Source organism: Glossina fuscipes, unplaced genomic scaffold, assembly GCF_014805625.2.
Source record: "Glossina fuscipes isolate IAEA_lab_2018 unplaced genomic scaffold, Yale_Gfus_2 113, whole genome shotgun sequence".
Taxonomy (NCBI): Eukaryota; Metazoa; Arthropoda; class Insecta; order Diptera; family Glossinidae; genus Glossina; species Glossina fuscipes.
In genome coordinates this window covers 2,719,543-2,734,856 of record NW_023998456.1, presented here as the reverse complement: position 1 = coordinate 2,734,856, position 15,314 = coordinate 2,719,543, and the positions used below count along the sequence as shown (strand labels likewise).

General features: G+C 36.8%; 2 protein-coding genes across 4 annotated transcripts in view; one reads left to right on the top strand and one right to left on the bottom strand.

The window, feature by feature from the left end:
- The window catches only part of LOC119639734 (poly(U)-binding-splicing factor half pint-like), a 13,699-nt gene extending 7,890 nt beyond the window's left edge, over positions 1-5,809 (top strand). For 2 of the 3 annotated variants that reach the window (XM_038037353.1, XM_038037356.1), the window contains exons 3-6: positions 1,742-1,977; positions 2,708-2,766; positions 3,836-4,339; positions 4,410-5,809. In XM_038037353.1, coding sequence (XP_037893281.1) covers positions 1,742-1,977; positions 2,708-2,766; positions 3,836-4,339; positions 4,410-5,442 — 1,832 coding nt within the window. In that variant the 3' untranslated portion in view covers positions 5,443-5,809. The remainder of the gene's footprint in view (positions 1-1,741; positions 1,978-2,707; positions 2,767-3,835; positions 4,340-4,409) is intronic. The other variant, XM_038037354.1, reaches the window with a different exon arrangement.
- A 3,220-nt stretch (positions 5,810-9,029) lies between these two features.
- Positions 9,030-15,314, bottom strand: part of LOC119639719 (protein patched) — a 30,748-nt gene continuing 24,463 nt past the window's right edge. Inside the window, exons 2-6 of the mRNA XM_038037332.1 lie at positions 12,947-13,500; positions 10,898-12,875; positions 10,630-10,837; positions 10,295-10,566; positions 9,030-10,236 (exon numbers count right to left, since the gene is read on the bottom strand). Coding sequence (XP_037893260.1) covers positions 9,253-10,236; positions 10,295-10,566; positions 10,630-10,837; positions 10,898-12,875; positions 12,947-13,500 — 3,996 coding nt within the window. The 3' untranslated portion in view covers positions 9,030-9,252. The remainder of the gene's footprint in view (positions 10,237-10,294; positions 10,567-10,629; positions 10,838-10,897; positions 12,876-12,946; positions 13,501-15,314) is intronic.

Below are 15,314 nucleotides of genomic sequence, written 5' to 3'. Positions count from 1 at the left end.
GGCACTAAGTACGAAAGATTATTTGCTTCCCGAAATTCAATTTTATCCCGGAGAATGGTTTTCTTCTAAAATGATAAAATCAGTGCAATGGCACTAATGCCTTTGATTTTATCAATTCATTCAAATCTTTTCACTCAAGCGTTCTTTTGAAATTTGGAAAACTATATATCATGCAATTTCGCCCATGCTCTAAATCAGTGACGCATTGGTGTCGTCGTTCCGCTGCGAACAAACGGTACATCCAACGGACGGTTGGCGTTGTCATGCTCAAATCTGATACCCTTTGCTATCTTTCCAATCTTAAGCCGTAACTATATGATCGCTCGGCATCCTTTGATAAACTACTGCGATTTTTTTTCAGTGGTTGCATATTTTGGCTCATAGTTGATGAACTCATATTGCAATTCAATTATATAAAATTTTATTAATGTAACCGATGACTCATTGCCTCCGTATACACTGTACCGCACAATATTAATCTGTCTCAAAACCAAATACTTAATAAAATCCCCTTAAGCCATTTTCACAAAAATACTCGTATCAACTCACTCGAACAATTGCCAAGCAACGCCTTCAAAATGGACGTAATTTGGTGGATGACTCTCAATGCATGCACGAACATATTGCCCAACTTTTGTGGATAAGTGCCGCGCTATTCATATTCGGGTCTGTAACTTTTCAGCCAAAATACGGATCCTTTTAACGCTAATCCATATACGATAGGCTTGGGGGGTCCCATTCGAACTTTCAATTTAAATTCTTTGGTTATTTCATATTGTGTTTAAAATTTTTTGTTTACTTTAAACTAATAACATTGAATAAAATGTTTGGAAAGTTATAATAAATCGTACCATGAAGTGCGTCGCAGGCGGACAGTCGGACAGTCGGAAAAGAATCGCGTATTTTGAACGGGAACGATCTAGTTTGTATAAAATTTGGGACAGAGGTGCGCTGAGAAGGTGCGCATAATATTTTGGAACAGTAGCCGTAGTATGCACTGAACCGAAGTTTGTATTAAATTTGCATCAACAAATAAATTTTTTATTATCCTTTGTCGGGGGTTTTCTTCCTATATAATTCGAAATGTAAAAGTGTACTGCCATGTGTACAATTATATGGTTGCGAACAAATAAACGAACTTAAGCGGTAAAAAAAAAACAATAAAATTTTAATTATTCCCAAGATTCTCATAAGAGATTGAGAGATACATCGTGGGAGGATGCGTAGGATTCGTTACAAAAACATATGCGTAGGTTACGCTTAAATGAAAGCATAAATTTATGGAGGTTTCTCCCCGGGAAACCCCGTTTGCATTGTGGCCGTAAACCTTCATATAAAGATGGTCTTATACAAAACAAAGTCATAAAATACCTAAGACCTAATGTGGATCTCCTTCCCAGGGCTGCTATGTTATAATTTTTGCCGTGACGTATACATCTTTACTATTAGTTATCTATAAGAGCAATCAAATATAGTTCTTGTAAGAAACTTTAATTCCATGTCGCACATTCTTACTTCTTCTTCTTGCTTTTGAGCGAGCAATCTATATATGCATTATTGAAGGGATATCGATGTTTGAGATTCAGTAAAATTTCTAAGCGGCCTTTCGGGACCTAAGTGAGAAGTTTTCTAATTGACATTTAGAAATTGCAAGATATCTAAAATTTAACCAAAAAGCTAGACGTAGTCTAAGTAAAACAAAAGGCAAAGAATTACTAAAGAAATATGTTTTTGTTTGTAGGAAAATCCTTTGAATCAAAAGTTCCCTACATTTCGCAGCCAATATATGATCTTAAACAGAGTGGTGATGTGAAATTTGGACCGGGCACCAGATCAGCATTGTTAGGGTTGCTGGGTGGTGCTTTACCAAAACTCACTTCGGAGCAGCATGAATTAGTTAGTAAGGCGAAAAAATATGCTATGGAACAAAGCATAAAGATGGTTCTAATGAAACAAACACTCGCTCATCAACAACAGGTAATTTTTACTTACTATGACAATAAATGCTTTTGATCATTATTTTATTTCTCGAAAAAATTGGATACATGTGCTTTGAGGGGACTAATTAGAACCTTCTGACACTGACAGATAGATGTTGACTTCTCCACATAATTTGTGATTAAATGTGGTAGGAATACTCATTTAGGGCTACATTCGTAGATACTTTTGAGAAATATTTTCCGCAAATGTATTTTCGATCAGGTATTATTCCCAGGAGGCCAAGCTAACGTTAAGTTTCTGCGTATTCCTGACCGGTAATGCGAGAGCGGATGAGATTGAAGGCGAGCTTTCCATCAATCTCCATGAACCATATTTTGTAAATATTTTACGCTAATAAAGGATAGGACATGTTGCTTCGCTGTAGTAGGAGACCAGCAGGCAGACACATCAAGTTTGACTAATAATTTACTCTGCAGTTGCTTTATACACGAAAACAATCAATTCCGGTTGTACATGTAAGTGTTAAGGGACTGAATATCTGTGTATTCTGAGTGACAAGAAATTTGCTGCATACAAAGTTTGGCATCAAAGCATTAACTTTTCAAGACGTATAGCCACGTTAAACCTTTAAAACGGCCTCTATCCTGGAGGGCTTTGATAATATTTTTTTAAAAAGTAAATTCCAAGCCGAAAGGCATGCTCGATTCGATTACAATTATTCGTTGGTAAAATTTTTATTTCATTTATAAAAATATTTGTATTGCAGCAATTGGCTTCACAACGTACACAAGTACAAAGGCAACAGGCTTTGGCATTAATGTGCAGGTACGTAAATGTGAATCTAGTGTAAGAGTAAAAACATCCAGCAAGTGTGTATGCTATTAGGGCAATTATTTTAGATTCATACAACTTTGAACTTGGTAGACGACCATCTGTTTCACGCCTTGCCCCCAAAATGTCGCCTTTAATTACATATAGGTTTTGGAACGGATTTAATTCACGGGATTCGAATACCGCTTGTTTTCATTTATCCTTTTTAGTATTGTTGTTAACTTAAAAAACAAAATTTTACACTCTGAACAGTTTTAAACATTCTGCCTTGCTCTCGTAATCATGCGTGAGCATGGCCGATTTTTTTCCATTTTTGCACATAAAGAGTAGACTGGTTCGTAAAGTGAACGTGGAAAATTTCACTCTTCTAGCTTTTATAATTTCCGAGCAAGAAGCAAGACGGCACAGATTTTTGTTAAGAAAAACGGGGTTGCGTTCAATTTATGCTTTACTGCGGGCGTTTGCTCTGACCAATTTGGCCCATTTTCAATACCAACTTTCGTGCAAAAATTTCCAATGTTTCTACCAAATTGGAGACGATATCTTCATTTTCGCCAGGGGAGTGTCAACAACAAACACCACACAATCACGGACAGACGGACAGATATGGCTAAATTAACTCAGCATTTCACACTGATCAAGAATATATATAGAAAACATTTAGAGGGTCTCTGAAGCTTCATTTTGGTTCTTACATACATGATAAAAAAAACAGAATCGATATGCTCCCATTCTACAGTAGTGGGTATAGAAATATAAATTAAAAAATTTTAAATAATTTTTAAAATAAATTATTCATTTTGAAAAGAAGTAGTGTATACTGACAGAAAGTGAATTAACTGCTTGTGCTGTTAGGGTACAAGGATACCATACATGGTACAAGGTCCTAACTTATTACCGTACTCTGCAGGGAATTCCGCTCCAATATTTGCGCGAGTGATAGCTGCCCATTTTATACGACAAAATATAATATTTGAGTTCTGATGATGTCAGATATGCAGTAAAAATATAAAAATACTTTATTACGCAATTATTATCAAAAATATTTTTTTTTTAATTGCAGAGTTTATGTAGGTAGCATTTCATTTGAATTGAAAGAGGACACAATTAGAGCAGAATTTCTTCCATTTGGACCAATTAAATCGATTAATATGTCTTGGGATCCCATAACCCAAAAACATAAAGGATTTGCTTTTGTCGAATTTGAGATTCCTGAAGGCGCTCAATTAGCATTAGAACAAATGAATGGAGCGTTGATGGGTGGCCGCAACATTAAAGTCGGTCGTCCGTGTAATATGCCACAAGCGCAACAAGTCATTGACGAGATTCAGGAAGAAGCGAAAAGTTTCAATAGTATCTACGTGGCATCTATACATCCGGATCTATCGGAGGATGATATTAAAAGTGTTTTCGAAGCTTTTGGGCCAATTTTATATTGTAAACTAGCACCCGGCACTTCTCCTCATACTCACAAGGGTTACGGTTTCATTGAGTACGTTAATAAACAAGCTATGGATGAGGCTATTGCAAGCATGAATCGTTTTGATCTAGGCGGCCAAAAGTTAAGGTAATTTCCTCTATACTCTTTGAATGAAATGATTAATTTTGATTAATTTTAATTTAAACTATATTTTCAGAGTTGGTCGCTCGATAACTCCACCAAATGCACTCGCTTCCCCAACTACAAATTCAACAATGCCAACTGCTGCAGCTGTGGCGGCTGCTACAGCTACTGCGAAAATTCAAGCCTTAGACGCCGTGGCTAGTAGTGCAGTTTTAGGTTTATCAGCGACAACTCCAACTTTAGGCATATTTCCACTGGCAACTACGAAGGTAGCGGCGTTGCCATTAACGGCCGCTTCCACTGCTTTACATCCGAACATTACACTACCAGCAGCAGCTACGGCCGCGTTCATTCAGGCTGGCATGTTTCAGACCCCTAGCATCGCGTCAAATCTATTGACCGCTTCAACACTTCAAACAGTTAGTACCACTTCAGCATTATCGGTCTCGAAAGCAATACTTGGAACTGCTGTTAATACCGCAGCATCTATTCCATTACTTAGTAAAATTAACACAGGCACTACGGACGTCTTAACCAATGCTACAATAACCGGACGACCAGCAACGATGGCAGTACCCAACAATAACAATGTCGCAACTAAACCGTTAGTTGCAGCTACAGTAGCCGTAGCACAAGCCGAACAAATCAAGAAAGCTCACGAAAAGCAACAAGAGGAATTGCAAAAGAAATTATTAGAAGAAGGTGAAACGCAGACATTACAGCAGCAAGAAAGCATGTCAATTAAAGGACAAAGCGCCAGGCAATTCGTTATGCAGCGTTTGATGAGGCCACAGGAATCGCACGTTATAATATTGCGTAATATGGTTGGGCCCAAAGATGTTGACGAAACGTTGCAAGAAGAGATTCAAGAGGAGTGCACCAAATTCGGGACTGTTAGCCGAGTAATAATATTTAATGAAAAGCAAACTGAAAACGAAGACGACGATGAAGCGGAAATCATTGTCAAGATCTTTGTAGAATTTTCGTCATCTTCCGAAGCTCTTCGCGGTAAAGAAGCGTTAAATGGTCGATTCTTTGGCGGGCGACGAGTCCATGCTGAACTGTATGACCAGTCACTGTTCGATCACGGTGACTTATCTGGTTAAAAGTATATGTATATGTAATTTTCAAATATCGTGCATATATATGTAAATCATTTAATAATATTCTTAATTATGATTATGATTAAATAAAGTAAGTGATTTAATAAAGTCAAGTAAAGTAAAAAAGTAGATTATTTACAGACTACTGTAGACACAGACTTATTTCATTTATTGTACTTTAAATTTTTTTCTTTTTTTTGAATATAAGTTAAGATTTCATTTTCGGCAAGCTCTAATATGTAACTTATTTCGAACTGAAAGTTTTTTTTTATTTTCGCTTTCGAATTTAATTTAATTTTAAATATATAATAAAATTTTAGTTAGTAGTGTTGTGCAAATTAACTTATTAAAGATTTTATGCGAACTTAAACATTTTGCAAAATTTTCTATTATTTTATGTTGTAATAAAAGAAAAAAGAATTTAAATAAGTAAGAAATTTATCTTCGGTCGTTATCGAATCATTTATACCCATCATCGCTATCGTAAAAGAGACAAAAAACAAAAAAAAAGAAAATAACCGCTTTTGCGTATTCTTTAATATTGTGTGGGCGTGGATGATTTTTTCTTAATTTTTTAAAAAATAACTTGCAATTTGTATCTTGGATCTGTTCTTGTTTATGAGTAACAAGCATAAAGTTCACGGAAAGCAAAGATGTTCACTTCTTTTTTATTGCAAAGGCGCCTCCTTTAACCGGCTTGGATCGTTCTCAAATTCTTTCTCAAATTTATAGGTGATAACTCCATTGCTGCAAACGGAAGAAGAATGTTTACCACAAATACTTCATGGATCAGATGGAGAGACGAGCATGCTTAGGTGCATTCGAATTTCAAATTGGCAGGAATTTGTATGCTTCTTGGGCATTATAAAGGTAATGAAAAAAGATTAAATTTTGATGCACTATGATATTAGGCTGGCATGATAAATTTTTCCTATTCGTCCACAGAATATGTGCTCAAGTATATGTAAATTTGCCTTCTCTAGTTTATTTGTAGTGAGCGAAAAGCAAAAGTTTTACTCCCTTCGAAAAATAGGGGTGTTCTCAGCTTACTTGGTATCGTAGACGATTTGGCTCATTTTCAATACCAACCAGCGTACAAGAACTTCCAATGTTTCTGTCGATAGCTTCATTTTTGTGGTCAGGGCAAAGTTTATAACAGGCAGGTTACAGGCGAATATGCTTAAATCGATTCAGAATTTCACCCTGATCAAAAATATGTAAACTTTCTAATGTCCTTGAAACTTCCTCCTGGACGTGGCAAAGATTATATGTGACAAATTGAATATACCTCTCATCCTTCGGTGATAGGTTTAACTATAGAGAAAGGCTCGCATATAAAACGGATATTTTTGTCAGAACCGTCATTCGAAAACAAAGAACTCGTAAATGTAAATTGAAGAGCCTAGCCTGCCTTATGAAGATAAAGGGAGCAAAATGTTTGAGAACGCTTTCCTCATAAAATTTAAAAAGTGCAGTGAAGGGGGCTATGTAGAACTAAGCATTAAGTTATTGTTTTGGTCTTTCCAGGATATATGAAATTGTTCCTACCCGGCTTTTTAGTTTTTAAAGGTAGGTAAACGCCGCAGGCGTTCTATTGCCGAAAAACAAAAGCAATCCTTTAAGGTATGCCAGTTATGAAATTTCGAACGGGAAGAGGTTGATTGCAAATTGAACAAGTAAGGACATTATAGTCGGGCAACGCCGACCGTTAGATACCCTACACTACTTCGCCTACTACAGTTACTCACTTGTTTTGCTAAAAATATACCAAAAATTGCGCATTATTTTTACGCAAGAGGCACACTTTCCGTGAAAGATCATTTATTGCGGTTGTCTCGAAACATCACATGACGCCATCCAAATTTTGCAAACTTAATTTGCTTTCTAAGAATTTCATTATTTTTACACCCACCATTGTAGGAGGTGTTCCGTTTCATAATGTATGTAACACTCAAATGGAAGCATCAGCGACCGTATAAAGTATATATATTTTTGATCTGCACCAAATTCTGAATTGACTAAGCCATGTTTGTCTGCCTGTTACTGTGTGATGTGGCTTGCTAGCACTTTCTTGATCGCGAAATGGAGATATCGACTTAAAATTTAGTAGAAAAATTGGATCACTGGAAAATGGGCCAAACTGTTCAGAGCAGAATCCCGCAGTAGAGCGTAAACTAAACGCAACTCTGTTTTTCTGAACAAAAATTTATGGGCTTTTGCTCGTTACCCAGAAATTATCAAACATAGGAAGCTGAAATTTTCTACATTTACTGTACGAAACGCTCCGCTTTTTACGCGCAAAAATCGAAAAAACCAGTCATGCCCACACAAAGTTACAATGAATAATGTTAGTGACATGGGTATCATATAAAAGCATTTGGCGAGTAGAATGCGTCAAGCTATGTGTGTTGATTGTAAATTAGTTGCGGTAGACGTCGCGAGTTAGTGGATAAATGTTTTTTTTAAAAATCTTCGGTATAGGTATAGCAGATGAAAGAATTTGGAATGCAAAATGCGATGATGATTTTAATACATAGGTTCGCAAAAACTTATATATACTTTGCACTATACGTAGAGATGCGCATAAAAAGTAAGAAAAATATTTTCCATTGGGGATTTTAGAACGGAGTTGCGTTAACCTGTCGGTATCAGGAAGATTTCGACTTTAATTGGATATCTCTTGATTTCACTTTTGTACAGCGATCGTGGCCACGTAATAATTAGCCCAGTATAACTTTGGCTCTAAGATTACGTTAAACCTAAAAGAAAAACTAGCTAAGTTTTTTGGTAAAATCAATTAAGTCTTTATTTCTGAAAACAAGAAGCCTTTGTGACCTAAATTAAACTAAATTTAAAACTTCACAAAAAGAAAAAAAAAAAAAAAAGAATGCAATACAATAATATAAAGTTGTATTCAATTATCAGGCTTATAAAATTAATGGCTACTTTACATGAAAATAATTTACAAAACAATGTTAAAGTAATGCAGAGTAATAAATAAAATTTAAAATAAAACAATTCTGAGCCTTCTCTAAACGTAGAGTACTTGAGAGTTTAAAATTTGTTTTTTACTAAGGATAAAAAAAAATTACTTTACAAAAAAATGTTTTAATATACAAAATAGTTAAAAATTTCAATCTTTTTTTCTTTAAATTAATTTAATGCAAAAATTCTTACACCTTAAGTCTACAGGGAACATAACTGTATGTAATGTTAAAGTTTTAAGCTTGCCAATGCTTGATATTATTTATCCATGTTCGGCATAAATATTGAAAAATGCATACGTTAAGTATCTAAACTATCACTTAACAATAGTGATTATTATTTGTACATTTATTTGAAATAAGGGAGAGCTTAAGAGAAACTGTAACTTTATTATTCACATTTTCACTCCTTTCTTTTTATTCCTCTCTTCATTTAATTTGCAGCAATTAACAGCAATAGCCGTTTTGCAGTAAACAGTGCAATAGCTTTGAAAGTGAAAAGAATACCAGTGGAATTCGTAAAGATAGATAAAGGGAGACAGATAAATAGACAAATAACGAGAGAGAGAGAGAAAGAGAGAGAAAGAGAGAGACAGACAGAGGGAGAGAGTGTGTTTATAGTTTTTTCACGTGATCTTATTTTTCGTTATTAACTCATTTTGGCTTAAAATCAGGTCTACTACAAATATACTATTCACAAATATTCAATACTTGCTTGTTTGGGGTAGAAGTGAAGATAATAACATTAGCGTTTAATCGATTTAATTAACTTATCTAATTAATTAGGCGGGTAGATAGGGGAAATTAGGAGCTGAGAAGCAGTTTACGGCTAACTTGTAAAATTATAACTGCGCACTGCTCGACCAGGAGTTACCAATTCGACTTTAATATTGGCAGTGGCCGTTACTTTCGTGGTATTTGAATCTGAATGATGTGTTTCGACCGTGACTTCCGGTTGTACAACGATACTTTGCAATTCTGGTGGAAAGGTATTTACGTTTTTATTCGTTTGTGATTCCTGCGACGTTGATGTCTGTTGCTGCTGGGAACTGATTTGTGATGTTGTCGATTGTGGCGGCTGCGCTATATGCGATGTTATATTATTAAGCGGATGATGTGCTTGACATTGCGGTAGCGTTGTAGGCGGATGTAATCCGTTTGTACTGTATAACGGCTGATTATAGTGCATATTTTGATGCATTGCTTGCGATGGTGTTGAATGCTGATAGCGGCAATTATTCATATTTGTTCCGTAGTTAAGATTGTTACTATAATGGGTTGCTTGTTGTCCTATCCCACCTCCGCTTCCGCCGTTATGTATCCATTCATTATTCATTTGTATGGAAGACGATGACGATTTCCAAGAGGGTGGTTCTTCGGTGATGGTGGTTAAAGAAGGATTGTTAACATTAATATCTTTAGAATGATAATGAGGTTTCTGGCAAGAACGCGTTGAGGAGCGAGACGATGAGCCTCCATGAACTACCACGGTTTTATTAACACGTTTATTACTGCGCGTTAGTACTGGCGAGGGTGTGGATATACGATCGGGATATTCAAGGGGTACGAGTTCAGCTTCAGGCCCTATCATGCTTAGTATTATAGGAAAGACCACGAGGCTATTAAAAGCACCAACACTCAAAACAATGAGAAGTAACCAAAAGAAATGCCTTATAACAAATTCAAAGGGCGAAGTAGACAGCATGAGTACAGCGAGAGTCGATGTTAAAATGCTGTGCGTTAAGGGGCCCATAGAGACTTGCATAGACAAGAGAATGCGACGTTCGCGATTTCCAACCGAAGTCATGAAGCCCTAAAAAACATTTGATTAGACATGAAGAATAAAAATTGCTCTGCACGGTTATTATTACCAAGGATATATTCACAGTAAAGCATACTATCATGCCCACACTTAATATGAGTATAACAGCAGGTAGAGCTGACAATTTAATCCCCAACAAAGTCATAGCGCCGAAAACTTGTGCCAAAGAAGCCACGACGTTAAAGACGACAAGCAGAGCAGCCCATACGGAGAGTAATAGTATCGAGACTAACATGAAAGCAGCCAAAATGCAACAGCATAATATCAAAGCCAAGGAAGAACGCAACGTCATATATTGCTCCCAGAAAATAAAGGGTATACCTATAAATATTGAACATTATATGGATTCATTTAATTGTAAAAAAAAAAAAAAATCATACTGACCTGAGGGATAATTTGGTAGGCCTCGCGCTTCGAAACGTACACTTAAATCGCGAATATGGGAGATCAATGATTTAATTTCTGAGGTATCGGTGAGACCGTGCAAGTAGAAAGGCATCTGTGCGTAAACCAGTGGCAAACTTTTCGGAATTTTCAAGTCATATTCAGTGGGCTCGTGATAATACTGACGTGGCTCAGGATGTAATTTTCCCTTTGTTAAAAAAAGAAAAACTTTCACATTACCTCCCTAATCTAAAAGAGCTCAATTTACCTGCGAAGCTCCATAAGCAAAGACATCGTTTGTTGCCCAGGCCGACAAATAATTATAGAATGCTTTCGAATTTATTATCCCATCCTGATCGACTAAGCGGTGCTGTGTTACCAAACTCTTATCCACAGGATTATCAACATACCCTGTTTGCACCAACAGCTTGTAAGCCAATATAGCATCACTAGAGGCATTTGCGTACCAGCCTTCTTGATTTAGTCGCCCATCTTTGAATTCATGATCGAAGATCTTTTGCAGATTTCGCAACCAATCGCGAAATAAGGACAACCAAAACTCTGGCAAACCACCATTGTCGTTCTTAATTACATGTGGCACGCGAACAAATGCCTCATGATAATCATGCAATAAACGTTGATTGTTAGGATACTCAAAATTTCCTTGAGTAACGGCGTACATACTATAGAAACCGAACATTGAAGTCTGAGCGCTTAAGAATTTGTACTCATTCGTTTCTTTAGGCACCACATCGATTAAATCCAAGCCGTCCTGTAGCTTAGTAGAGGCTAATAAACTGAATACCACTGTGCCTATGAAAGTAACAGTTATTAGGAACTTCATCCAACTTTTTAAAATAAACGGTGTGTAGTATTTGTAGGCAAATTTAGCCAATGACAGCGATGGCAAACGCTTTTCAGTAGAGCAATTAAGTAGCGCCTCCTCTTGTGCGGCAGCAGTTCCATCAGCATTTGCCGAATTGCTCATTGGCATTGGAGGTGTTCTAGAGTTGTTTAAATTTTTGGGTATCATGGTGGTAATGTTGCGTAAACGATTGCTGCTCGTGTACTGAGAAGTTGCCAAATTGTTATTCATTGTTCCGGCTAATGTGGATTTCTCCTTCCATATAGGAAAGCATAAACAAAATAGATCTGCTCTTCCTGCGGTGCGTCTTCTCAAATCCAAAGATATCATCGCCGGAAATACTAGCAAAGCAGCGGCCAAATTAAAGCACATTACTACGGCCGCTTGTAAGCAGAAAACTTTCAAGGCTGGCACTGGTATAAAGACAGCAGCAAAAAACGATCCCGCGGTGGTGCATGCACTAAATAAAATGCTGGGTCCAACTTTTTTTAGTATATATTTAGTTTGCTCTTTGCGATTACTTTCCGCATAAGCAGCGGTAAGCATGAAAATGTGGTCCACTCCCAAACCCAAAGCCAAAAAGGGCACGACTTGCGTACTGGCTGCGTTGAAGACAATGCCCAGTATAGCACACAAGCCTAAGCCGGCCGCAGTGGAAAAACCCATTAGCAGAACTCCGGCCACACCTACACTACTTTGTCCTTTAACCGGATCGCGCCAACGAATCAAAGTAAAAAAGGCATACAACACAGTAGCTATAACGCCAATAACAATACTAATAGGACTGGGATTAGAAAATTTCTCAAGTATATCATCCAGGGTGGCCGAGGAAAAAACATAGACATCATAATTGTGAGAAACGCGAGAGCTTTCCATTAACTTTTCCACTTCTTTGGTGAAATTTCTTTGCCAGGCATTTAGCACTTCGGCAGCTTTTTCTTGCGTCCAAGCAATATGATGAACTTTGTAGTGCTCGTTCCATACGTCATACATTTCCTTTTCAGTCATTAATTGGACTACTGTCTGAAGACCTTTAGCTTTTCGTAAATGCCCGGTGCGGTTGCGCACCACACCGCCTACAATCAACTCTTCAGGCCAGTGCATATACTTGGCAGCGAAACCGTAACAGCCACCGGTCAGTATAGCGCCCACATCTAAGGGTTGTTTACTCATTTTATTCGGAGCTGTTTCCGGGCAATGCGGATCTTTAGGATTCAAGCAGGGTTTCTCAGTATAGCCAGACGTTATAGCAGCTCTTTTCATGTATTGTTCCATAGTACCGAAATCAAACGAGATTTTCTGATCGCTCATTTGTTTCTTCATCTTTTGCATAAGACTAGAGGGATTCAAAGTGCTCCAAGTAATGTTTGTATCAATGCCACTATAATTTGTAAAAAAAATTTGTAAAAAAAACATATTTTTTTTAGTGAAGAACAAGAGAGAAAAGCTTACGGTATTTTCACAGGAAACTCAGGACCTAGCAGCTGGCCTCCTTCCCAAAAACAATCCAGGGGTGTTATTATAGAACATGGTATTAAATGTTTAAATATTTGTTCTATGAAATAAGGACCTTCGAAACTGGGCGTAGTTGGCGAATTACACATATCCCTTAAACTCCAATCGGCATCGAACATGTGTATCTTAACAGCGGTAGCCTTTTTCAAAACTTCGAGATGTGTAAGCAAAGCTTGCGGATGCAGTATCGAGGCATTAGGATCATGAGCCGTTTGTATTAATAATTGATGCGTTGAACTTTCCGCTTCTCCAATAGTTCTTTGCGTATAGGCTAATTCAGCTTCCAGCCTGCCGCCCTCTTGTATCCATAATTGGTGAACTTTCGAGTGTATTTGAGCAGATTTGAGGCCAACGCAAAATGTACTTAACACTAGAATGGCAACAAATAACACTTTGCCCGCATGTTTTTGTACTGAATTACCCAGAGATTCGAGGTGTGATTGAAATACTGAACGCAAATAAATTGAAGTACGATTGCCGCGGGCTTTACCCTGTAAACAAAAAAAATCGCATTATTATCTACAAATTATCTTTGTTATTTTCGATGAAGCCTCTTCGGAAGTACATCGGTGTAATTTTTGTGCATTCAAGACTTTTAACACATTTAAGAATGAACTCTTTGAACTCCAAGTGTCAACATAGTGTGACGCCTGTAGAAACAATCTCCCATATGCAGTCGCGGCTTTTATTTACACATGTGTGACAATAATCGGTTCCCTCACGGATCCCGGAACACTACCGAACCCTTTTTTTGCGCCCTTTCGCATTACGTGTACTTACGTGTACGCTGTCTTCGGAAATGGTACTTGAACCTTTTGCACTTTCCATCCGGAAATTGTCTATTAGTTGGTCGACCAACTGTTTCACAAATTTCAAAGGTAAAAAATTCACTAAGAGTGCACAGCAAGTTTGAATACGGAATCTGTTAGTCATTGAACGTAAGCCACCCTTTGTAACCATCTATGCCGGCTTAGTGGCGCCTAGGGAAGGCAACAGGTTAAGGATGGAATTTTGAAACTGTTAAGATATAATCAGTTTGAATCATTAATTAGGATAATATCTCTTCCAAATATCTCTCTCCAAATATTAAGATATTGAAGCCAAGTAGATAAAAAAAGTTTATTTCTGAGTTACACTAAATTTGCACGGAATTAAATCAAGTAAAAACACTATGTTCTTTTTTATTATTTTTTTATTTGATGCCTTTGATTTGTATATCTATCTACAACTTGCCAAGAGAGAATAGAATGCACGTGAACCAAGCGTACCTTTTACTTGAAATTCGACTAAGAAATATCATAAATATCATTATCCCCTACACCGCTTGTGACGCAAGGTTATATTACGCAACACAACACCCGGAAGGATATAAGATAGACCTACTTTTTATTAATAACGAACAATTTAGAATCACTCTAGGCTTGTCCGTCCATCTGTTTGTGCTGCCCTCTTTGGTCCACAGACCGTAATTTCGGAAATATTTTGATGAAATTCGATATACCGAGATGTTTTGGCTCAAGGACGAACGCTATTGAAAATAGTTCAGATTTGACCACTTATTCGACTCGTCCCTCTACAAAGCCCTATTTTGAAGAGTATTTGGTAATGGTTTGCCGCATCCCCCCGGTAATGTTTTCACTTGTCATTTAATTCGAAACGATTACGAAATGTTGCCCTTATTTTTGTTGTTTATTAACAAAACTGGAAACTGGAGTCGGAAATTGACTCAGTCTGGGTGGTCCTTTAATGTTGATCTTGTTTACATTTTTTATAGCGTTGTGTGTTTATTTTATTTCAATTTTCTTCTTTTTTTTTTAATCTTTGCATTTATTTGAATGAGAAGTTATTCATTCGTTCCCCTTCGCTTTTAACAAAAGGCTAACAGCAATTGAAAAAAGCCTTCGAACTTAAAGCATATTTTGGAGAAATCTTGAAAAAAGTATAATTGGGGTACAGCAGCAGCTGCCAGCTGTACGTTAAACGAAAACGAGAAAAAAACCAAACGTCTGTCTACCTATCAATCAAAGAAGTTTTTAATATTATTATAATCAAACTCATCAACTAAAAGATTGATTGGTCTTTTTTTTATTATTATTTCGTTTTTTTTTAACCTAAAATTTTTCTAAACTTTAAGTTCAAAAGAAGTGTATGCCGTGTACAAACATAAATGTTTCAGATAATTAATGACCTTATCCGACGTGTGTGGCCGTGCGCGTTGTGTTGAATGTACATTTTGAAGAAATAACTTAATATTCAACATTTTCATGTCTATTATCTAAAAGTTGAAGGTATATTAGTTTTCTCA